Raw genomic sequence first — 24,719 nt, forward strand, 5'->3', positions numbered from 1 at the left:
AAAAATTTGCTTCAGGAGAATCTCACCTCGCTCGTGTTGCAAATGTCACCCAAAGTGGCGCCACAAGCTTTGCCCGGGGTGGCGTTCCACGGAATGATACCTGGAGAGGGGAAAAGCCATGAAACACAGCAGGGAATACATGTTGCTCGTCTTTTTTTTCTTGACAAATGCCAGAAAAATGTGATTTATTAAAGCAGAATGAGAGTCCAGTGTGATCCTCGACCCATTTGAGAGGTGGGACAGCTGTGCCTCAGATGTGGGTCACATACAGTACAGTACAGACACACAGCGGGTGAAAGCAGGAGTGGGTTTTTCATCAAGGTCCGATCGGGATTTGCATGATCTCAAAGTCATTTTTTTACGCGTTGAAATGTAATTTGAAACAGCTGGCGGGAAACAATAGATTTGAATAAAAGTACCGTATTTTTTGGAATATAAGTCGCTCCGGGGTATAAGTCGCACCGGCCTAAAATGCATAATAAAGAAGGAAAAAAACACATATATAAGTCGCACTGGAGTATAAGTCGCATTTTTTGGGGGGAAATTTATTTGATAAAACCCAACACCAAGAATAGACATTTGAAAGGCAATTTAAAATAAATAAAGAATAGTGAACAACAGGCTGAATAAGTGTACGTTATATGAGGCATAAATAACCAACTGAGAACGTGCCTGGTATGTTAACGTAACATATTATGGTAAGAGTCATTCAAATAACTATAACATATAGAACATGCTATACGTTTACCAAACAATCTGTCACTCCTGATCGCTAAATCCCATGAAATCTTATACGTCTAGTCTCTTACGTGAATGAGCTAAATAATATTATTTGATATTTTACGTTAATGTGTTAATAATTGCACACATAAGTCGCTCCTGAGTATAAGTCGCACCCCCGGCCAAACTATGAACGTTCTGCATTTTTTTTTTTTAGACCTTTAACATCAAAACTGTAGTCGCCATTATGATGTGCAGTGCTGTTTGTAAATGACCGTAAGTCTTCAACTATAGAAAGTACTTCAATGGTTGAAATCTGCGTTGAGTGTTAAAGGAGTTATTACGGTAGTCTACGTCACGGCAGCTCAGATGAGGAACAAAGCAGAGTGAGCCGGGTTTGTTTCCAGAGCAGCCAGCCCCAAACGCATGAGTCAGGAACAGATGCGGAAGCAAATTTTTCACAACAAATTTCTGCATAAAAGTGATAATATATCATATTGTTGGTGTTTATTACACTTTGCATTCATATTTTGCTGTTTGTTAAATTTTTGCTGTGTTTTGCTTGATTGTAAAAGGGGAGTTTCCCCTGAAGAGCAGAGAAACCTGCAGACGAGCATGTTTCATCCCTACAAGCCTGTTTCGCAGGTTTGTAGCCTTTCTGTTTTTTCCTGACCTAACGTATATTCCGCTCTACCCCGGTGTTGAACAATGTATAACGGATAAACCACAGAAACCGCGACTATATATATATATATATATATATATATATATATATATATATATTCCTCGCACACTAATTGACTGAAAGAGCGCGCACTTGCAGCGCAAGCGCGATGAAAATGCATTTTTAGACATTATGATTTGCCTGAGCGGCAATGAGACACCGAGAGTAACAGGCGATAGACAATTAAATAGAAAGGACAGATTTAAAAAAAAAAAAAAAAAAAAAAAAAAAAAATATATATATATATATATATATATATATATATATATATATACATATATATATATACATATATATATACATATATATATATACATATATATATATATATATATATATATATATATATACATATATATATACATATATATATATATATATATACACACACATATATATATATATATATATATATATATATATATATATATATATATATATATATATATATATATATATATATATATTTATTTATTTTTTTTTTTAATGTGTGTAATAGGTATATTTTGGCCACTGTAACATTACGCACAGTTTGAATAGTAACTGTTTATATCAGGGGTCCCCAAACTATGGCCAAAATATGGCCCACCGGCGTCCAAAATCCAGCCCACGGGAAGTCCCAAGGAAAAAAAAAAAAAAAAAAAAAAAAAAAAAAAAAAAAATATATATATATATATATATATATATATATATATATATATATATATATATATATATATATAATGTATTTTTATTTTTATATATATATATATATATATATTTTTTTTTTAATTATTTTTTTAATTTTTATTTTTTTAAATTTTTTATTTTTTAAAAAAATTTTTTAAATCTGTCTTTTCTACTTAATTGTCTGTAGAGCCCATATATACAGTATATATATATATATATATATATATATATATATATATATATATATATATATATATATATACATACAGTATATATATACACGTTAGGTCAGAAAAAACACAGAGGCTATATCATCCCTACAAGCCTGTTTCGCAGGTTTCCCTGCTCGTCGAGGGATTTTATAAAATCCTCTGACGAGCAGGGAAACCTGTGAAACAGGCATGTAGGGATGATATAGCCTCTGTGTTTTTTCTGACCTAACATATATTCCGCTCTACCCCGGTATTGAGCACTGTATATAACGGATAAACCACAGCAACCTCGACTATATATATATATATATATATATATATATATATATATATATGTATATATATATATACATATATATATCTCCTCTCTGAGCTGCCACCTTACCGTGGTAGAGGAGTTTGCGTGTCCCAATGATCCTAGGAGCTATGTTGTCCGGGGGCTTTATGCCCCCTGGTAGGGTCTCCCAAGACAAACTGGTCCTAGGTGAGGGATCAGACAAAGAGCAGCTCGAAGACCTCCATGACGAATAAAAATAAAGGACCCAGATTTCCCTCGCCCGGACGCGGGTCACCGGGGCCCCCCTCTGGAGCCAGGCCCGGAGGTGGGGCACGATGGCGAGCGCCTGGTGGCCGGGCCTGTCCCCATGGGGCCCGGCCGGGCACAGCCCGAAGAGGCAACATGGGTCCCCCCTCCAATGGGCTCACCACCCATAGCAGGGGCCATAGAGGTCGGGTGCAGTGTGAGCTGGGCGGCAGCCGACGCCAGGGCACTTGGCGGTCCGATCCTCAGCTACAGAAGCTAGCTCTTGGGACGTGGAACCTCACCTCGCTGGGGGGAAGGAGCCTGAGCTAGTGCGCGAGGTTGAGAAGTTCCGGCTAGATATAGTCGGACTCACTTCGACGCACAGCAAGGGCTCTGGAACCAGTTTTCTCGAGAGGGGCTGGGCTCTCTTCCACTCTGGCGTTGCCGGCAATGAGAGGCGACGGGCTGGGGTGGCAATTCTTGTTTGCCCCCGGCTCAGAGCCTGCACGTTGGAGTTCAACCGGGTGGACGAGAGGGTAGCTTCCCTCCGCCTTCGGGTGGGGGGACGGGTGCTGACTGTGGTTTGCGCTTACACGCCAAACCGCAGCTCAGAGTACCCACCCTTTTTGGATTCGCTCGAGGGAGTACTTGAGAGTGCTCCCCCGGGTGATTCCCTCGTTCTACTGGGGGACTTCAATGCTCATGTTGGCAGCGACAGTGAAACCTGGAGAGGCGTGATTGGGAAGAATGGCCGCCCGGATCTGAACCCGAGTGGTGTTCTGTTATTGGACTTTTGTGCCCGTCACAGATTGTCCATAATGAACACCATGTTCGAACATAGGGGTGTCCATATGTGCACTTGGCACCAGGACACCCTAGGCCGCAGTTCCATGATCGACTTTGTAGTTGTGTCATCGGATTTGTGGCCCCATGTTTTGGACACTCGGGTAAAGAGAGGGGCGGAGCTTTCAACCGATCACCACCTGGTGGTGAGTTGGCTGCGATGGTGGGGGAGGATGCCGGACAGACCTGGCAGGCCCAAACGCATTGTGAGGGTTTGCTGGGAACGTCTGGCAAAGTCTCCTGTCAGAGAGAGTTTCAATTCCCACCTCCGGAAGAACTTTGAACATGTCACGAGGGAGGTGCTGGACATTGAGTCCGAGTGGACCATGTTCCGCACCTCTATTGTCGAGGCAGCTGATTGGAGCTGTGGCCGCAAGGTAGTTGGTGCCTGTCGTGGCGGTAATCCTAGAACCCGTTGGTGGACACCGGCGGTGAGGGATGCTGTCAAGCTGAAGAAGGAGTCCTATCGGGTTCTTTTGGCTCATAGGACTCCTGAGGCAGCGGACAGGTACGGACAGGCCAAGCGGTGTGCGGCTTCAGCGGTTGCGGAGGCAAAAACTCGGACATGGGAGGAGTTCGGGGAAGCCATGGAAAACGACTTCCGGACGGTTTCGAAGCGATTCTGGACCACCATCCGCCGCCTCAGGAAGGGGAAGCAGTGCACTATCAACACCGTGTATGGTGAGGATGGTGTTCTGCTGACCTCGACTGCGGTTGTTGTGGATCGGTGGAGGGAATACTTCGAAGACCTCCTCAATCCCACCAACACGTCTTCCTATGAGGAAGCAGTGCCTGGGGAATCTGTGGTGGGCTCTTCTATTTCTGGGGCTGAGGTTGCTGAGGTAGTTAAAAAGCTCCTCGGTGGCAAGGCCCCGGGGGTGGATGAGATCCGCCCGGAGTTCCTTAAGGCTCTGGATGCTGTGGGGCTGTCTTGGTTGACAAGACTCTGCAGCATCGCGTGGACATCGGGGGCGGTACCTCTGGATTGGCAGACCGGGGTGGTGGTTCCTCTCTTTAAGAAGGGGAACCGGAGGGTGTGTTCTAACTATCGTGGGATCACACTCCTCAGCCTTCCCGGTAAGGTCTATTCAGGTGTACTGGAGAGGAGGCTACGCCGGATAGTTGAACCTCGGATTCAGGAGGAACAGTGTGGTTTTCGTCCTGGTCGTGGAACTGTGGACCAGCTCTATACTCTCGGCAGGGTCCTTGAGGGTGCATGGGAGTTTGCCCAACCAGTCTACATGTGTTTTGTGGACTTGGAGAAGGCATTCGACCGTGTCCCTCGGGAAGTCCTGTGAGGAGTGCTCAGAGAGTATGGGGTATCGGACTGTCTGATTTTGGCGGTCCGCTCCCTGTATGATCAGTGTCAGAGCTTGGTCCGCATTGCCGGCAGTAAGTCGGACACGTTTCCAGTGAGGGTTGGACTCCGCCAAGGCTGCCCTTTGTCACCGATTCTGTTCATAACTTTTATGGACAGAATTTCTAGGCGCAGTCAAGGCGTTGAGGGGATCCGGTTTGGTGGCTGCAGGATTAGGTCTCTGCTTTTTGCAGATGATGTGGTCCTGATGGCTTCATCTGGCCAGGATCTTCAGCTCTCGTTGGATCGGTTCGCAGCCGAGTGTGAAGCGACTGGGATGAGAATCAGCACCTCCAAGTCCGAGTCCATGGTTCTCGCCCGGAAAAGGGTGGAATGCCATCTTCGGGTTGGGGAGGAGACCCTGCCCCAAGTGGAGGAGTTCAAGTACCTCAGAGTCTTGTTCACGAGTGAGGGAAGAGTGGATCGTGAGATCGACAGGCGGATCGGTGCGGCATCTTCAGTAATGCGGACGCTGTATCGATCCGTTGTGGTGAAGAAGGAGCTGAGCCGGAAGGCAAAGCTCTCAATTTACCGGTCGATCTACGTTCCCATCCTCACCTATGGTCATGAGCTTTGGGACAAGATCACGGGTACAAGCGGCCGAAATGAGTTTCCTCCGCCGGGTGGCAGGGCTCTCCCTTAGAGATAGGGTGAGAAGCTCTGTCATCCGGGGGGAGAGGAGCCAGATGAGGTGATTCGGGCATCTGGTCAGGATGCCACCCGATCGCCTCCCTCGGGAGGTGTTTAGGGCACGTCCGACCTGTAGGAGGCCACGGGGAAGACCCAGGACACGTTGGGAAGACTATGTCTCCCGGCTGGCCTGGGAACGCCTCGGGATCCCCTGGGAACGCCTCGGGATCCCCCGGGAGGAGCTGGACGAAGTGGCTGGGGAGAGGGAAGTCTGGGCTTCCCTGCTTAGGCTGCTGCCCCCGCGACCCGACCTCGGATAAGCGGAAGAAGATGGATGGATGGATGGATGGATGGATATATATATATAAATATATATATACACTTGTTAAATATAACCTCTGCCCTGTTTTTAATGAATGTTTAGGTCTACTACGCTAGTGTAAAGTGCTTGGTGAAAAAAATTGGACCACCACTGCTCTTAAGACATGCTGAATATTTGTCTATAAATAATAATAATAAAATAAATTCCTAATTTTACAATCAAACAATCAGAATAAATGGGTGGAAAAGGTGTTTGATCTACCTACCATACTGCCTGACGTCCACACAGATAGAGTCGGGTAAGGTGATGTTGGAGTCTGGGGACCTCATGGCAGCACAGGTGTTCCACATGTTGAAAAAAAGGAACACCGGGATGGCAGTGAAGCCGAAAATGGCGAGGAAGGCCAGGGCGAGGATGTAGGTCAGAAACATGAACTGGAAGGAGGAGAGAAATGACTACTTTTGTCATCAAGTTTGGCAAAAAATGAAGTTACTTCTTAAAGGCCGACGGTGTGTACTAAGCAGATTGGAACATCTGGAACAATCAACGTCATCAAGCTGGGATGCAGAAACTGTGCCAGTGTTGTCCCTGAGGGCTCAAGTGTGTGTAAAGTATATCTGCCCTCACATTGAGGTGTTGAAGTGTGTAGTGCAAGTGAAGAATAACTCTGTAAACCAGGGGTGTCCACTTTGATACATTTTGTGTCATAAAAGGTGCTTCAACTAATCCAATGTACAGTATAAGGATTTATTAGACCAGTGGGGCCCAACCTTTTTGAGCCCAAGGGCCAGCTTGTGGTAGTGGTAGAAAAACTAGTTGCCTCTATATCAATGGTTTTTAACCTTGTTGGAGGTACCGAACCCCACCAGTTTCATATGCGCATTCACCGAACCCTTTTTTAGTGAAAAATAAAATGTTTTTTTCTTAATTTAATCTTAATTTTTAAATATTAATCATGAAATGATGTTATTATATTAATGAAATACTAATAAAGATATATTTTACAAACTGAAAGTTACAAGAATGTACACATGATACCATGTTTACATCTCATTGTGCAACATGTGAATGTTTTAGTGGGAACTAAATGCGATATCTGAAAGGGGTACAAATTATTTCCAAAGCCAGAACCTCACCCAGACATACAACACTTGTGCACAACTCATGAAAAACAATATTTTTTGTTATAGTCATTGTAAGTGGGCCAAAACACTTATATTAGAAAATAATCTCATGGAGATGACTACTGTTATTTGATTATAATAATAAAACATTGAACTTGTTATTTAGTCAGGTTTGGGAGAGGTGTGCTGCTGGTGTGGCCACAGTGCATGTGCACGTCTGACGTCGCTCACATGTGCTCCACTGAATGCTCAAGGAGTTTTTACGTTTGCTCACGCATATGGAAAATTAGAGGGAACATTGTTTGGGGGTATCCATAATATGTCGATAGGGAGAAGTTTTTATTTACATGATGAGTCGGGTGTGTCTTGACCTCCGCCGAACCCCTGAGGCCGACTCACCGAACCCCTAGGGTTCGATCGAACCCAGGTTAAGAACCACTGCTCTATAATGAAGCTATAATCATATATATCTGATTTATGACACCAACAGACTTCCAAAGTTTGCGAATTAGTAGATATGATTAAAATAGTATCAATCTCACTAATCATTTTGAGAGTTAATGAGCAAGTCAGTCACATGATCCGTGACATAGAAGAAGCAACCATAGATACCTTCCCCATCAACAACAATGCTAATCAAGCAGACTTTGTGACAGCCAAAAATTATTACTTTGGGAAAATTATGATCCAGAACCTTGTGTTTTTCAGCCCGAACAGAAGGAGGACAAGCTATAAATTTTAGAAGCCGAGCGCTAATTTGATGTAGCTTTATTGAAACACTATAGCAATAGCAGCATTGCTAAGTGCTAAACTTACAAACTAACCATAACAAACCCCAATAAAACTTGCTGTGATATTTCTACTCTGGCTGGGATGCCGACCGACAGGGCGCTCACATAATTCCGTCTAGAGCAGGGGTGTCAAACTCATTTTAGATCGGGGGCCACATGGAGAAAAATCTACTCCCAAGTGGGCCGGACTGGTAAAATCACGGCACGATAACTTAAAAATAAACACAACTTCAGATTGTTTTCTTTGTTTAAAAATACAACAAGCACATTCTGAAAATGTACAAATCATAATGTTGTTGTTTTTTTACACTTACATGTTGCGGTTAATAGTATTCTATCTTTATTTGTCATTATTTGTACTTTCCGAATATCCATCCGTCCATTTTCTACCGCTTGTCCCGGTCGGGGTCGCGGGGAGTTCTGAAGCCTATCTCAGCTGCTTCGAGCAGAAGGCGGGGTACACCCTGGACAAGTCGCCACTTCATCACAGGGCCAAGATAGACAGACAACATTCACACTCACATTCACACACTAGGGCCAATTTAGTGTTGCCAATCAACCTATCCCCAGGTGCATGTTTTTGGAGGTGGGAGGAAGCCGGAGTACCTGGAGGGAACCCACGCAGTCACGGGGAGAACATGCAAACTCCACACAGAAAGATCCCGAGCCCAGGATCGAACCCAGGACCTTCGTATTGTGAGGCACCTGCACTAACCCGAATAAATTATGTGATAAAGTTCTTTAGTCAACTCATTGGTGTTCATTTTCAATCTATCAAGATAAAAAAAATAATATCAAAATCAAATTACTGGATGTTATTTATGTAGTTTGCTCATTTTTCTTGACTGGTGCACTAACATCATGTGTTTTTATTTATTTATTTTTTTACATATGTAGCATCATCTACAAAGATACAAAGAATTGCTATTGCGACATCCAGTGGACACATTTAGAACAACAGTTTCTTTCATTCATTCATTGTATATATGCATTTTCATAAAAGGAATAAAAAGAAATGATGATGATGACGATGATTAAAAAATTCCGGCTCATTTTTATACCTAGCAAACTCATCCCGCAAGCCGGTTAAAACCGGTTTGCGGGCCTGATCGTACGTTTGACACCCCTGGTTTAGATGAAGATTCAATCACAATCCTCACGAAGGGTTAAACAAAAAGTTGCCGCAACTACGTCTTTTTTGCTATTGCCAAAAGTATTTGGCCACCCATCCAAATGATGAGAATAAGGTGTCCTAATCACTTGGCCCGGTGTATAAAATCAAGCACTTAGGCATGTAGACTGTTTCTACAAACATTTGTGAAAGAATGGGCCGCTCTCAGTGATTTCTAGCGTGGAACTGTCATAGGATGCCACCTGTGCAACAAATCCAGTCGTGAAATTTCCTCGCTCCTAAATATTCCAAAGTCAACTTTATTATAAGAAAAGTGAAGAGTTTGGGAACAACAGCAACTCAGCCATGAAGTAGTAGGCCACATAAACTGACAGAGAGGGGTCAGCGGATGCTGAAGCGCATAGTGCAAAGACTTTCTGCACAGTCAGTTGCTTCAGAGCTCCAAAATTCATGTGACTTTCCAATTAGCCCACGCACAGTACGCAGAGAGCTTAATGGAATGGGTTTCCATGGCCGAGCAGCTGCGTCTAAGCCATACATCACCAAGTCCAATGCAAAGCGTGGGATGCAGTGGTGTAAAGCACGTCGCCACTGTACTCTAGAGCAGTGTTTTTCAACCACTGCGCCGCGGCACACTAGTGTGCCGTGAGGTACAGTCTGGTGTGCCGTGGGAGATTATCTAATTTCACCGATTTGAGGTAAACAACATTTTTTGCAAACCAGTAATTATAGTCTGTAAATGATGCGTTGTTGTTGAGTGTCGGTGCTGTCTAGAGCTCGGAAGAGTAATCGTGTAATACTCTTCCATATCAGTAGGTGGCAGCCGGTAGCTAATTGCTTTGTAGATGTCGGAAACAGCGGGAGGCAGTGTGCAGGTAAAAGGGTGTCTAATGCTTAAACCAAAAATAACCAAAAGGTCAGAGCCCCTAAGAAAAGGCATTGAAGCTTAGGGAAGGCTATGCAGAACGAAACTAAAACTGAACTGGCTACAAAGTAAACAAAAACAGAATGCTGGACGACAGCAAAGACTTACTGTGGAGCAAAGATGGCGTCCACAATGTACATCCGAACATGACATGACAATCGACAATGTCCCCCACGAAGAAGGATAAAAACAAAGTAGATGCGGGAAATATCGCTCAAAGGAAGACTTGAAACTGCTCCAGGAAAATACCAAAAAAAGAGAAAAAGCCACCAAAATTGGATCGTAAGACAAGAACTAAAACACTACACACAGGAAAACAGCAAAAAACTCCAAATAAGTCACGGCGTGATGTGACAGGTGGTGACAGTACACCTACTTTGAGACAAGAGCTATATTGATGCATGCTTGGTTATGGTTTGAATTCATATCCAACAATTGCGACAACGACTTTTTACTGTCAACTGAGTTTCGTTGTTTAATGATTTCTGCTGGTAGTGTGCCTCCGGATTTTGTCAACACAAAAAATGTGCCTTCGCTCAAAAAAGGTTGAAAATCACTGCTCTAGAGCAGTGGAGACGCCTTCTCTGGAGTGATGAGTCACGTTTTTCCATCCGGCAATCTGATGGACGAGTCTGGGTTTGGAGGTTGCCAGGAGAAACGCTACATTTCAGACTGCATTGTGCTGAGTGTGGAATTTGGTGGAGGAGGAATTATGGTGTGGGGTTGTTTTTCATGAGTTGGGCTTGACCCCTTAATTCCAGTGAAAGGTACTTTGAATGCTCCAGGATACCAAAAACATTTTGGACAATTCCATGGGATGGCACTTCAAGTTCATATGTGAGTAAAGGTGGCCAAATACTTTTGGCAATATAGTGTATCTGGTAGTGACAGGTGCTTTGCAAGGTTCTAATATAAACCGTCTTTTATTGTAATTTCAGAATTTCACCATTTGGACACCCCTGCTGTCAGGTATTCTTCCTCCATCAACAATTTCAAAATCTTTAAAGATTCGCAGCATGTGCTTGAGAGTGTGTTGACGTACGAAGGCAGTAATGCAGCGTCCGCACACGGTGGTCTTGAAGTCGCTCTGAAGCTCCTTCTTGATGGCGCTGGTGGTATAGAAGCCCTCGGCCAGCAGGACGATGGCATAGACAAAGAAGAAGGAGGCGATGCCATAGATGATGTACTGGAAGATCTGAATCCTGAGGATGAGGGAAGGGTTAAAGAGGGTCAGAGTTATGCAACTTACTGGTAAAGGACCACAACTTACACCTCAAGGCCCAACTTTTTCAGTAAAGAAGGACCTGTGGTCCACTCAACTATTAATACTGGATCTATTAATCTTACTCTTGATTTTTTTATCCATTGCATTCGGTCTCCCCTAGAGGGGGGGGGGGTTACCCACATATGCGGTCCTCTCCAAGGTTTCTCATAGTCATACACATCGACGTCCCACTGGGGTGAGTTTTTCCTTGCCCTTATGTGGGCTCTGTACCGCGGATGTCGTTGTGGCTTGTGCAGCCCTTTGAGACACTTGTGATTTAGGGCTATATAAATAAACATTGATTGATTGATTGATTGATTTTAATCAAATTTAATAATTATACCTAATCTACTTACAGTTTAACAGGATAAACTTTGTCCAATTATATTGAGTTAATCACAGAGATTATTATCAAGGCTTAGGTCAGGCTGAGTAAAAATATAAATACTCATCAAATATACTGCAAAAGAAGGGACTCATAAAAACTGATGAATAAAAAATGCATACAATTACACAGTGCTAAAATGTATTTATTCAAACTGAATAACTCAGCATCGAGGGTTGGAATTAGGGGTCAAATCACCAAAATGATTCCCGAGCGCGGCCACCGCTGCTGCTCACTGCTCCCCTCACCTCCCAAGGGCTTGAACAAGGGGATGGGTCAAATGCAGAGGGTAATTTCACCACACCTAGTGTGACTGTCAGTGGTACTTTTACTTTTAACTTTAACTTTAAATTAATGTGAATTGCTGTTAATAAAGAAATAATACAAAGTGTTAGTGAATATCGTTACCCGGGTGTCATTTTAGACCCAACACTTGGCTTTAAAAAACATATAATTCTCCTCACATTCATGGCTATATCTCTCTGACCTGCTCCATGTCGCCACGCCCTCACGGTCCCTAAGATCTTCTTCATCCATCCATCTCACTGTCCCCTTATTTAAACTGTCCACCATGGGTGCCCGAGCTTTCAGCCGCTCTAACCCTCATCTTTGGAACTCAGACCATCGTAACTTAGACTCAATATCCCTCTTCAAATCAAGACTCAAAACATACCTATTCCTGACTGCTTATTCATTGTAAATCTTATCGATCTTTGCTGTTGTTGTTTTTATCCAATTGATTTTATTGTTTTGATTTTGTACGGTGTCCTTGAGTGCCCAGAAAGGCGCCTTATAAGTAAAATTGATTATTATTATTATTATTATATCAAACAGATGTGCCAGAGACTTAAGTATAACATAAAAATGTTCAAGTGATCAAATGTATCAGGAATGTGTTAACACTGGAGGCAGCTCAAACTTATTTTAAAGCAATGATTATGTCTTGTTTTTATTATTGTAACATAACATGTTGGGTCCCAGGCAAGTGTCATCAACACTCACAAGTATAAAACTACGTTTTTAAAGTAATCATTTCTTATTTCAAGCACGAAAAAAAAAAAATCAGGACTTTGACACAATTGTGTCTCATAATTAAAACGGATGACAGCCAAATGGACTTTGCTGTTTTATTTTAAATGAAACAATAGAAAATACGTACTCATATTATATAGTAGTACAGTTGGCACAGTACAGTAAACTGACAGTTAATATTTAAACATTTGATTTCTAACCATTTTGAACAGAAATAGTTCATGCACATTCAGATAAATTCTTCAAAAGTACAATTTAAAATTTTTTGGCCGGGGACCAGGCTGTATATATGCGCACTAATTGACTGAAAGAGCACGCACTTGGCGCGATGATGTCATGTTATCCATGGAAAAATGCATTTTTTGACCATATGATTTGCCTGAGCGGCTAGGAGACCCCGAGAGTAACAAGCGATTGCCTTGTTGCCTTTCCATTAAAGGGGAACATTATCACAATTTCAGAAGGGTTAAAACCATTAAAAATCAGTTCCCAGTGGCTTATTTTATTTTTCGAAGTTTTTTTCAAAATTTTACCCATCACGCAATATCCCTAAAAAAAGCTTCAAAGTGCCTGATTTTAACCATCGTTATATACACCCGTCCTTTTTCCTGTGACGTCACACAGTGATGCCAATACAAACAAACATGGCGCATAGAACAGCAAGCTATAGCGACATTAGCTCAGATTCAGACTCGGATTTCAGCGGCTTAAGCGATTCAACAGATTACGCATGTATTGAAACGGATGGTTGTAGTGTGGAGGCAGGTAGCGAAAACGAAATTGAAGAAGAAACTGAAGCTATTGAGCCATATCGGTTTGAACCGTATGCAAGCGAAACCGACGAAAACGACACGACAGCCAGCGACACGGGAGAAAGCGAGGACGAATTCGGCGATCGCCTTCTAACCAACGATTGGTATGTGTTTGTTTGGCATTAAAGGAAACTAACAACTATGAACTAGGTTTACAGCATATGAAATACATTTGGCAACAACATGCACTTTGAGAGTGCAGACAGCCCAATTTTCATCAATTAATATATTCTGTAGACATACCCTCATCCGCTATCTTTTCCTGAAAGCTGATCTGTCCAGTTTTGGAGTTGATGTCAGCAGGCCAGGGAAGCTAGGGTCGATATTCTTCTCTTGATCATCTTCGGTGGCATAAGGGACGGTGTGAGCTAAGACATCCAGGGGGTTTAGCTCGCTCGTCTGCGGGAACAAACCGCCGCCATTGCTTGCCGTGCTACCGAGGTCCTTTGTCCCTGAATTGCTCACACACTCCGGCAGATTCAATGGGGGTCTGGCGGCAGATTTCTTTGACTTGATCGTTGGAAATGCATCTGCTTTGAGTGTCGCAGGATATCCACACATTCTTGCCATCTCTGTCGTAGCATAGCTTTCGTCGGTAAAGTGTGCGGAACAAACGTCCAATTTCTTGCCACTTTCGCATCTTGTTCGTGTTGTTACACCCTCCGACAACACACCGACGAGGCATGATGTCTCCAAGGTACGGAAAAGAGTCGAAAAAACGGAAAATAACACAGCTGATTTGACTCGGTGTTTGAAAAAATGGCGGATTGCTTCCCGATGTGACGTCACAACGTGACGTCATCGCTCCGAGAGCGAATAATAGAAAGGCGTTTAATTTGCCAAAATTCACCCATTTAGAGTTCGGAAATCGGTTAAAAAAATATATGGTCTTTTTTCTGCAACATCAAGGTATATATTGACGCTTACATAGGTCTGGTGATAATGTTCCCCTTTAAGAACAATAAACTAGTTTTTAGTATAAGTTTGCTGGTTTCAAGAAATGTGATGCTGAGCGCATAACATTATTTCAAGATAATGGCACTAGCATTTACTTCATTTAAGAATATTTTTCAACATACTGAGCAAAAAGGTCTAATTTTTATTTCCACCAAGAAAAGTGCACTTGTTATTAGTTTGAATATACTTATTTTAAGGTATTTTGGGGTTCATTGAAGTTAGCTAATTTTACTTGTTTTGGAAAGTCTTGACAAGCCAAATGTTCTTGTTCTATTGGCAGATAATTTTGCTGAGTTCAAATAAAATACCCCTCATTTTTCTTTTTTTTTCTTCTTGTTTTTGCACACTGACTTTTTGCAGTGTGAGAAAGGGCTATTTTTTCGGTGTCAGCCCTATGGTTAAGAAACAGCAACTTACACCATGGTGAGGGTGGCGTGGTCGGTGGTGATCCTGGAGAAGTGGTTCTCCAGCATGGTCAGCGTGCCCGTCAGCGCCACGTGGCCGCAGCCGCAGAACAGGGCCACGCCGGAGAAGCAGAGGATGGTGGCCACCAGGGAGGCGTAGGGCACCCCGCCCAGACACTTGATGCAGCACTCAAAGCATCCTGCAGGGGGGGTGAGAGAGCAAGGGTCAAGATACGCGTTTTGTCTTTGAAGAAACGTCTCCAAAGTTTCCTCCCTGTGACCAGATGGCATAAATAAGACACGCTGCGATGCTAAATAAATCATATAGAAAACGCGGGAGATGCTTTCTGGGGCGCCACTCGAGCACGTCTACATCTGAAAACGCGGGGAACGATCACGCGCTTTCCTCGGCGTGTGATCATCCACAGTCAAGACCAGGAGGAGGCAGAATTGGAGTTGCGTCTTATATAACAGCCGGTTTAAAAATAGATCCCCCAGCAAAAGAGGGAAGTTCGAAAAAAAAAAAAGGTTGGAATCAAGGGACTTTTGTGCTGTAGTTTCCAAGGCAACCTGTTCCATCTGGCAACCCCCCGAGAGCATCGTCTTGATCGCAATGTTTGCAGAGTTGATGCAGGTGCACCTTTGCCGATGTTTGATGTTCTCCGCGGCTGAAGTGTGACGTGCAGACAGCAACACTCGCTTCACCGTGTAAAGGATGACAGAGGATCCACTGGGAAGAGCACAGGACCCAACACTATGAGGGGCCGTTAGGGACATTATTCAGAATTACCTCTTATTTGCACTACTGAAATGCTCTCACATAAACAACTGAAATGTTTTTCTCCCACACACACTACTGAAACACTCTTATACACACTACTAAAAAACTCTTATACACGCTACTGAAATGCTCTCACATAAACAACTGAAATCTTTTTCTCTCACACACACTACTGAAACACTCTTATACACACTACTGAAACACTCTTATACACACTACTGAAATGCTCTCACATGAACAACTGAAATCTTTTTCTTTCACACACACTACTGAAACACTCTTATGCACACTACTGAAACACTCTTATACACGCTACTGAAATGCTCTCACATAAACAACTGAAATGTTTTTCTCTCACACACACTACTGAAACACTCTTATACACACTACTGAAACACTCTTATACACACTACTGAAATGCTCTCACAAACAAACAACTAAACAACTGTATAAGTGTGTATAAGAGTGTTTCAGTAGTGTGTGAGAGGAAAACATTTCAGTTGTTTACGTGAGAGCATTTCAGTAGAGTGTATAAGGGTGTTTCAGTAGTGTGTATAAGAGTGTTTCAGTAGTGTGTGTGAGAGAAAAAATGTTCAGTTGTTTATGTGAGAGAATTTCAGTAGTGTGTATAAGGGTGTTTCAGTAGTGTGTATAAGAGTGTTTCAGTAGTGTGTGAGAGAAACACATTTCAGTTGTTTATGTGAGAGAATTTCAGTAGTGTGTATAAGAGTGTTTCAGTAGTGTGTATAAGAGTGTTTCAGTAGTGTGTGTGAGAGGAAAACCTTTCAGTTGTTTATGTGAGAGCATTTCAGTAGTGTGTATAAGAGTGTTTCAGTAGTGTGTATAAGAGTGTTTCAGTAGTGTGTGTGAGAGAAAAACATTTCAGTTGTTTATGTGAGAGCATTTCAGTAGTGTATGTAAGAGGTAATTCTGAATAATGTCCCTAACGGCCCCTCATACAACACAGGCTCCATCAACACATCCTGGCAGATCTTTCACACAATTGAAGCACACACTTTCTCCATTAAGTGAAGTGAATTATATTTACATAGCACTTTTCTCTAGAGACTCCAAGCATTTTACATGGTGAACCCCCCCCCCCCCCCCCCCCACCCCATAAAAAAAGCATAACATCCTGCAAAACCCCCAGCGATCAGGTTTATTTTATTTTGAAGGAAAATGATCAATTTTTTAGTTTTCTATTGACTCCTCAGAGCAGGTTGCATTACAGTCTTGTGGGACTGCGGTTCCTATTGATGAGTTGAAAAGAGCAAATTGACTTTGCCTCCACCAAGGGGAGGGAGGGACATCTGTGGCTTAGCGGAGTACCGGTACTTGAACGTCAAAGCCACTAACCTCGATTATAACTAGAATGACACTTAGTACCGCAAACCATTGTAAAATGGATTAGAACTAGGAACGGGCTATATGGCTTTAAATCCCTGCAGCCTCTTGCAATAACAATTAAATATTATAATATAGTGTTGTCCCCATACCAAAATGTATTTTGATACTTTTCGGTACTTTTCTAAATAAAGGGGACCACAAAAAATGGCATTATTGGCTTTATTTTAACAAAAAAATCTTAGGGTACATTAAACATACGTTTCTTATTGCAAGTTTGTCCTTAGATAAAATAGTGAACATACTAGACAACTTGTCTTTTAGTAGTAAGTAAACAAACAAAGAATCCTAATTAGTCTGCTGACATATGCAGTAACATATTGTGTCATTTTCCATTCTATTATTTTGTCAAAATTATTAAGGACAAGCGGTAGAAAATGAATTATTAATCTACTTGTTCGTTTACTGTTAATATCGGCTTACTTTCTCTTTTAACATGTTCTATCTACACTTCTGTTAAAATGTAATAATCACTTATTCTTCCGTTTTTTGATACTTTACATTAGTTTTGGATGATACCACACATTTGGGTATCAATCCGATACCAAGTCGTTACAGGATCAGACATTGGTCATATTCAAAGTCCTCATGTGTCCAGGGACATACTTCTTGAGTTTATAAACATGATATACATTTTAAAAAATGCTAAAAAATATCGATGTTATCATAGTAGTAGTCTCCTCTCTGAGCTGCCACCTTAACGTGGTAGAGGAGTTTGCATGTACCAATGATCCTAGGAGCTATGTTGTCCGGGGGCTTCCATGCCCCCTGGTAGGGTCTCCCAAGACAAACAGGTCCTAGGTGAGGGATCAGACAAAGAGCAGCTCGAAGACTTCTATGGAAATGCAAGAACCGAGACTCAGATTTCCCTCGCCCGGACGCGGGTCACCGGGGCCCCCCTCCGGAGCCAGGCCCGGAGTTGGGGCACGATGGCGAGCGCCTGGTGGCCGGGCCTGTCCCCATGGGGCCCGGCCGGGCACAGCCCGAAGAGGCAACGTGGGTCCCCCCTCCAATGGGCTCACCACCCATAGCAGGGGCCATAGAGGTCGGGTGCAATGTGAGCTGGGCGGTAGCCGAAGGCAGGGCACTTGGCGGTCCGATCCTCGGCTACAGAAGCTAGCTCTTGGGACGTGGAACGTCACCTCGCTGGGGGGGAAGGAGCCTGAGCTAGTGCGCGAGGTAGAGAAGTTCCGGTTGGATATAGTCGGACTCACCTCGACGCACAGCAAGGGCTCTGGAACCAGTTCTCTCGAGAGGGGCTGGACTCTCTTCCACTCTGGCATTGCCAGCAGTGAGAGGCGACGGGCTGGGGTGGCAATTCTTGTTGCCCCCCGGCTCAGAGCCTGCATGTTGGAGTTCAACCCGGTGGACGAGAGGGTAGCTTCCCTCCGCCTTCGAGTGGGGGGACGGGTCCTGACTGTTGTTTGCGCTTACGCGCCAAACAGCAGCTCAGAGTACCCACCCTTTTTGGATTCACTCGAGGGAGTACTTGAGAGTGCTCCCCCGGGTGATTCCCTCGTTCTACTGGGGGACTTCAACGCTCATATTGGCAACGACAGTGAAACCTGGAGAGGCGTGATTGGGAAGAATGGCCGCCCGGATCTGAACCCAAGTGGTGTTTTGTTATTGGACTTTTGTGCCCGTCACGGATTGTCCATAACGAACACCATGTTCAAGCATAAGGGTGTCCATATGTGCACTTGGCACCAGGACACCCTAGGCCGCAGTTCTATGATCGACTTTGTAGTTGTGTCATCGGATTTGCGGCCTCATGTTTTGGACACTCGGGTGAAGAGAGGGGCGGAGCTTTCTACCGATCACCACCTGGTGGTGAGTTGGCTGCGATGGTGGGGGAGGATGCCGGACAGACCTGGCAGGCCCAAACGCATTGTGAGGGTTTGCTGGGAACGTCTGGCAGAGTCTCCTGTCAGAGAGAGTTTCAATTCCCACCTCCGGAAGAACTTTGAACATGTCACGAGGGAGGTGCTGGACATTGAGTCCGAGTGGACCATGTTCCGCACCTCTATTGTCGAGGCGGATGATTGGAGCTGTGGCCGCAAGGTAGTTGGTGCCTGTCGTGGCGGTAATCCTAGAACCCGTTGGTGGACACCGGCGGTGAGGGATGCCGTCAAGCTGAAGAAGGAGTCCTATCGGGTTCTTTTGGCTCATGGGACTCCTGAGGCAGCGGACAGGTACCGACAGGCCAAGCGGTGTGCGGCTTCAGCGGTCGCGGAGGCAAAAACTCGGACATGGGAGGAGTTCGGGGAAGCCATGGAAAACGACTTCCGGACGGCTTCGAAGCGATTCTGGACCACCATCCGCCGCCTCAGGAAGGGGAAGCAGTGCACTACCAACACCGTGTATGGTGCGGATGGTGTTCTGCTGACCTCGACTGCGGAAGTTGTGGATCGGTGGAGGGAATACTTCGAAGACCTCCTCAATCCCACCAACACGTCTTCCTATGAGGAAGCAGTGCCTGGGGAATCTGTGGTGGGCTCTCCTATTTCTGGGGCTGAGGTTGCTGAGGTAGTTAAAAAGCTCCTCGGTGGCAAGGCCCCGGGGGTGGATGAGATCCGCCCGGAGTTCCTTAAGGCTCTGGATGCTGTAGGGCTGTCTTGGTTGACAAGACTCTGCAGCATCGCGTGGACATCGGGGGCAGTAGCTCTGGATTGGCAGACCGGGGTGGTGGTTCCTCTCTTTAAAAAGGGGAACCGGAGGGTGTGTTCTAACTATCGTGGGATCACACTCCTCAGCCTTCCCGGTAAGGTCTATTCAGGTGTACTGGAGAAGAGGCTACGCCGGATAGTCGAACCTCGGATTCAGGAGGAACAGTGTGGTTTTCGTCCTGGTCGTGGAACTGTGGACCAGCTCTATACTCTCGGCAGGGTCCTTGAGGGTGCATGGGAGTTTGCCCAACCAGTCTACATGTGCTTTGTGGACTTGGAGAAGGCATTCGACCGTGTCCCTCGGGAAGTCCTGTGGGGAGTGCTCAGAGAGTATGGGGTTTCGGACTGTCTGATTGTGGCGGTCCGCTCCCTGTATGATCAGTGTCAGAGCTTGGTTCGCATTGCCGGCAGTAAGTCGGACACGTTTCCGGTGAGGGTTGGACTCCGCCAAGGCTGCCCTTTGTCACCGATTCTGTTCATAACTTTTATGGACAGAATTTCTAGGCGCAGTCAAGGCGTTGAGGGGATCCGGTTTGGTGGCTGCAGGATTAGGTCTCTGCTTTTTGCAGATGATTTGGTCCTGATGGCTTCATCTGGCCAGGATCTTCAGCTCTCACTGGATCGGTTCGCAGCTGAGGTTGAAGCGACTGGGATGAGAATCAGCACCTCCAAGTCCGAGTCCATGGTTCTCGCCCGGAAAAGGGTGGAGTGCCATCTCCGGGTTGGGGAGGAGATCTTGCCCCAAGTGGAGGAGTTCAAGTACCTCGGAGTCTTGTTCACGAGTGAGGGAAGAGTGGATCGTGAGATCGACAGGCGGATCGGTGCGGCGTCTTCAGTAATGCGGACGCTGTATCGATCCGTTGTGGTGAAGAAGGAGCTGAGCCGGAAGGCAAAGCTCTCAATTTACCGGTCGATCTACGTTCCCATCCTCACCTATGGTCATGAGCTTTGGGTTATGACCGAAAGGACAAGATCACGGGTACAAGCGGCCGAAATGAGTTTCCTCCGCCGGGTGGCGGGGCTCTCCCTTAGAGATAGGGTGAGAAGCTCTGTCATCCGGGGGGAGCTCAAAGTAAAGCCGCTGCTCCTCCACATCGAGAGGAGCCAGATGAGGTGGTTCGGGCATCTGGTCAGGATGCCACCCGAGCGCCTCCCTAAGGAGGTGTTTAGGGCATGTCCGACCGGTAGGAGGCCACGAGGAAGACCCAGGACACGTTGGGAAGACTATGTCTCCCGGCTGGCCTGGGAACGCCTCGGGATCCCCCGGGAGGAGCTGGACGAAGTGGCTGGGGAGAGGGAAGTCTGGGCTTCCCTGCTTAGGCTGCTGCCCCCGCGACCCGACCTCGGATAAGCGGAAGAAGATGGATGGATGGATGGATCATAGTAGTATCGACCAGATACGTTCTTGTACTTGGTATCATTACAGTGGATGTTAGGTGTGGATCCACCAATGGCGTTTGTTTACATTTTGATGCCGGTGAGCTACGGTGTGTAGTGAAGCATACTTTTTAGAGGCGGTATAGTACCGAATATGATTCATTAGTATCGCGGTACTATACAAATAACGGTATACCGTACAACCCTAATACAATATATTATTTGATACATACATGATAATGGTACAATTTCAAAATAAGTTGCAAAGGCTCTTAATTTTAACAAATTGCGCTATTTACAATTGTATTATTTTCTCAAAATGATTATGAATCTACTTGCTAATTTACTGTTAATACTGGTTGCTGTAACATGGTTCTGTTTACTGAACACTTGTGTCAAAATGTACTGTACTGGGCAATACGACACATTTGGGTATTGATCCATTACAAAGTATTTCCATACCGATGCTGATACTTTTTTTTTAAGTCGTACATTTTTGATGACAATTATAATCACACAACAAGACAGGTGTCACAATATCAATTATATATTTATATTATTTAGTTATTCCCTTTTTTTTAATTTTTTTACATATAATATTTTGAGCTAAATAAAATCAATAGTGTAAATAGTGTATCAGCAACTCGCAGCTCTAGAGCCACATGCGGCTCTTTAGCGCCGTCCTAGTGGCTCCTTGGACCTCTTTCAGAGATGTGTGAAAATGGAAAAAGATAAAAAAAATTATATATTTTTTTGTTTTAATATGGTTTCTGTAGGAGGACAAACATGACACAAACCTTCCTAATTGTTAGAAATCCCACTGTTTATACTAAACATGCTTCACTGATGAGAGCATTTGGCAAGCACCGTTTTGTCCTACTAATTTCAGCAGTCCTTGAACTCACCGTAGTTTGTTTACATGTACAAATTTATCTGACGCTGCCACATAAAGACGTGTTTTATGTCACTCTTTCTTTGTCTCATTTTGTCCACCAAATGTTTTATGCTGTGCGTGAATGCACAAAGGTGAGCTTTGTTGATTTTATTGATTTGCTGGAGTCCTTATCAGGCATATTTGGTCAATCCATGACTGCAAGCTTATCGATGCTAACATGCTATTTAGGCTAGCTGTATGCACATATTGCATCATTATGCCTCGTTTGTAGGTATATTTGAGTTCATTTAATTTCCTTGACTTATGTCCTCTGTGTATTTAATTTATATTTGCATGTCTCATGACACATTATCTGTATGTAATATTGACTGCATTTCTGATAGTTGTTTGTGTGCCATGTTGTTCCAGACCACAGCAAACATTACCCAGCTTGCAAAGATTGTAATAAATCTATTAAAAGAAGACAGCCTGCCGTTTCCTTTAACTTGGACACACACATCTATACCTTTGACCATTCTGAACCAGTAATTTCCAGAAGTTATCTCATCCTGTGAGAAGCCTCCATTTTACTAATCATTTCCAATGTTGCAAAAATTTTGATAGTAGGCTAATATAACTAATATAGACACTTACATCATGTGTTGCTTTCAATACAAAACTTATATAAGGCTTTTAAAAAACTAATCTGTCTAGAGCGTAAGTGTCTATATTAGCTATATATCCTACTATATGTCACAGGCTTAAGTAAATCTTCGTTGACAGAAATGTTACGTACAAAAATTACATACAGATAATGTGTCACGAGACATGCAAAACTAAATTATATACAAAGAGGATAAATGTAAAGGACATTAAATGAGCTCAAATATACCTACAAATGAGGCATAATGATGCAATATGTACATACAGCTAGCCTAAATAGCATGTTAGCATTGATTAGCTTGCAGGGACCAAATATGCCTGATTAGCGCTCCAACAAGTCAATAACATCAACAAAGCGCACCTTTGTGCATTCACACACAGTATAAAACTTTTGGTGGACAAAATGAGACAAAGAAGGAGTGGAAGATTTTACATGTAAACAAACTGTTGCGTCACAGCCCACACTATGGTGAGTTCAAGGACCGCCGAAATTAGTAGGAAAAAACGATGTTCATCGTGAAGCATACACACAAACATATTAAACGGCGGGTTTCTAACAATTGGGAAGGTTTGTGTCATGTTTGTATTCAAACAAAAAACATACTAAAGCTAAAAAATTATTTATCCCCCATCTTTTTTCATTTTCAATCCTTTTTTAAAATGATCAAGGGAGCCACTAGGGCGGCACTAAAGAGCCGCTCTCAGTTGCGGACCCCCGCCTTATAGTGATGGGAATTACAACTCTTTTAAGCGAGCTGGTTCTTTTGGCACGGTTCCATAAAAAGAGCCTGTACTTTTGGCTCACCGATGGCTCCACATATTTTTGTGTTGCTTAATTGGATTTATTACTAAATTACATGCAAAATTAATCTCTGATTGCCATTAATCCATTTTCTATACCGCCTATCCTCACACAGGTCACATGTAAGCTGGAACCCATCCCAGCTGACTGGCAATAGGCTGGTCGCCAGCCAATCTTTGGGCACATGTACATTTTTCTAATGTAAACATGCAATTGTATTACATTTTTTGTCATTCAAAGGACATGTAACACATTGCTACAAAAAACAAATGATGAAAGTAGACAAAAAGGTTCAAGCTCTGATTGTGTGTATTGTGTTGTAGAAGTCCAACTATAGACAATGAAAAAACACAACATCCACAAATCATCACAATGCAAAATATAATTAAAACGTCAACAACAAAAATAAAAAGCAGCATCCACATGGAGAGAAATTACTGGTAAAACTCCACAAACACAGAACAATGTTTTTACTCACGCACAAAATCATTTTCTTCAATTTAAAAAAACATTAGCAATAGAGATAAATGCTTTAAAATGTAATATCGGAAATAATCGGTATCGTTATTTTTTATTATCGGTATCGTTTTTTTAAATTTTAATTTTAATTTTTTTTTATTAAATCAACATAAAAAACACAAGATACACTTACAATTAGTGCACCAACCCAAAAAACCTCCCTCCCCCATTTACACTCATTCACACTCATTCACACAAAAGGGTTGTTTCTTTCTGTTATTAATATTCTGGTTCCTACATTATATATCAATATATATCAATACAGTCTGCAAGGGATACAGTCCGTAAGCACACATGATTGTGCGTGCTGCTGGTCCACTAATAGTACTAACCTTTAACAGTTCATTTTACTCATTTTCATTCATTACATTCATGTACCCCGCCTTCCGCCCGATTGTAGCTAAGATAGGCTCCAGCGCCCCCCGCGACCCCAAAAGGGAATAAGCGGTAGAAAATGGATGGATGGATGGATCATTCATTACTAGTTTCTATGTAACTCTTTTTATATTGTTTTACTTTCTTTTTTATTCAAGAAAATGTTTTGAATTTATTTATCTTATTTTATTAACTTTTTTAAAAAGGACCTTATCTTCACCATACCTGGTTGTCCAAATTAGGCATAATAATGTGTTAATCCCACGACTGTATATATCGGTACCGGTTGATATCGGTATCGGTAATTAAGAGTTGGACAATATCGGAATATCGGATATCGGCAAAAAAGCCATTATCGGACATCCCTAATTAGCAAATATAAAAACAATTTATAACAAGAAGTTTTTTTTTAACTTGTGACTCATTGGGCTT

The 24,719-nt window shown here is 43.4% G+C and overlaps 1 protein-coding gene across 1 annotated transcript in view; it reads right to left on the minus strand.

The window, feature by feature from the left end:
* The window catches only part of LOC133622459 (neuronal membrane glycoprotein M6-b-like), a 77,259-nt gene that overhangs the window by 7,657 nt on the left and 44,883 nt on the right, over window positions 1-24,719 (minus strand). Inside the window, exons 2-5 of the mRNA XM_061985232.1 lie at window positions 14,840-15,026; window positions 11,015-11,174; window positions 6,266-6,434; window positions 27-100 (exon numbers count right to left, since the gene is read on the minus strand). Of these exons, the coding sequence (XP_061841216.1) occupies window positions 27-100; window positions 6,266-6,434; window positions 11,015-11,174; window positions 14,840-15,026 (590 nt within the window). The remainder of the gene's footprint in view (window positions 1-26; window positions 101-6,265; window positions 6,435-11,014; window positions 11,175-14,839; window positions 15,027-24,719) is intronic.

This window comes from Nerophis lumbriciformis, linkage group LG23 (genome assembly GCF_033978685.3).
Source record: "Nerophis lumbriciformis linkage group LG23, RoL_Nlum_v2.1, whole genome shotgun sequence".
NCBI lineage: Eukaryota > Metazoa > Chordata > Actinopteri > Syngnathiformes > Syngnathidae > Nerophis > Nerophis lumbriciformis.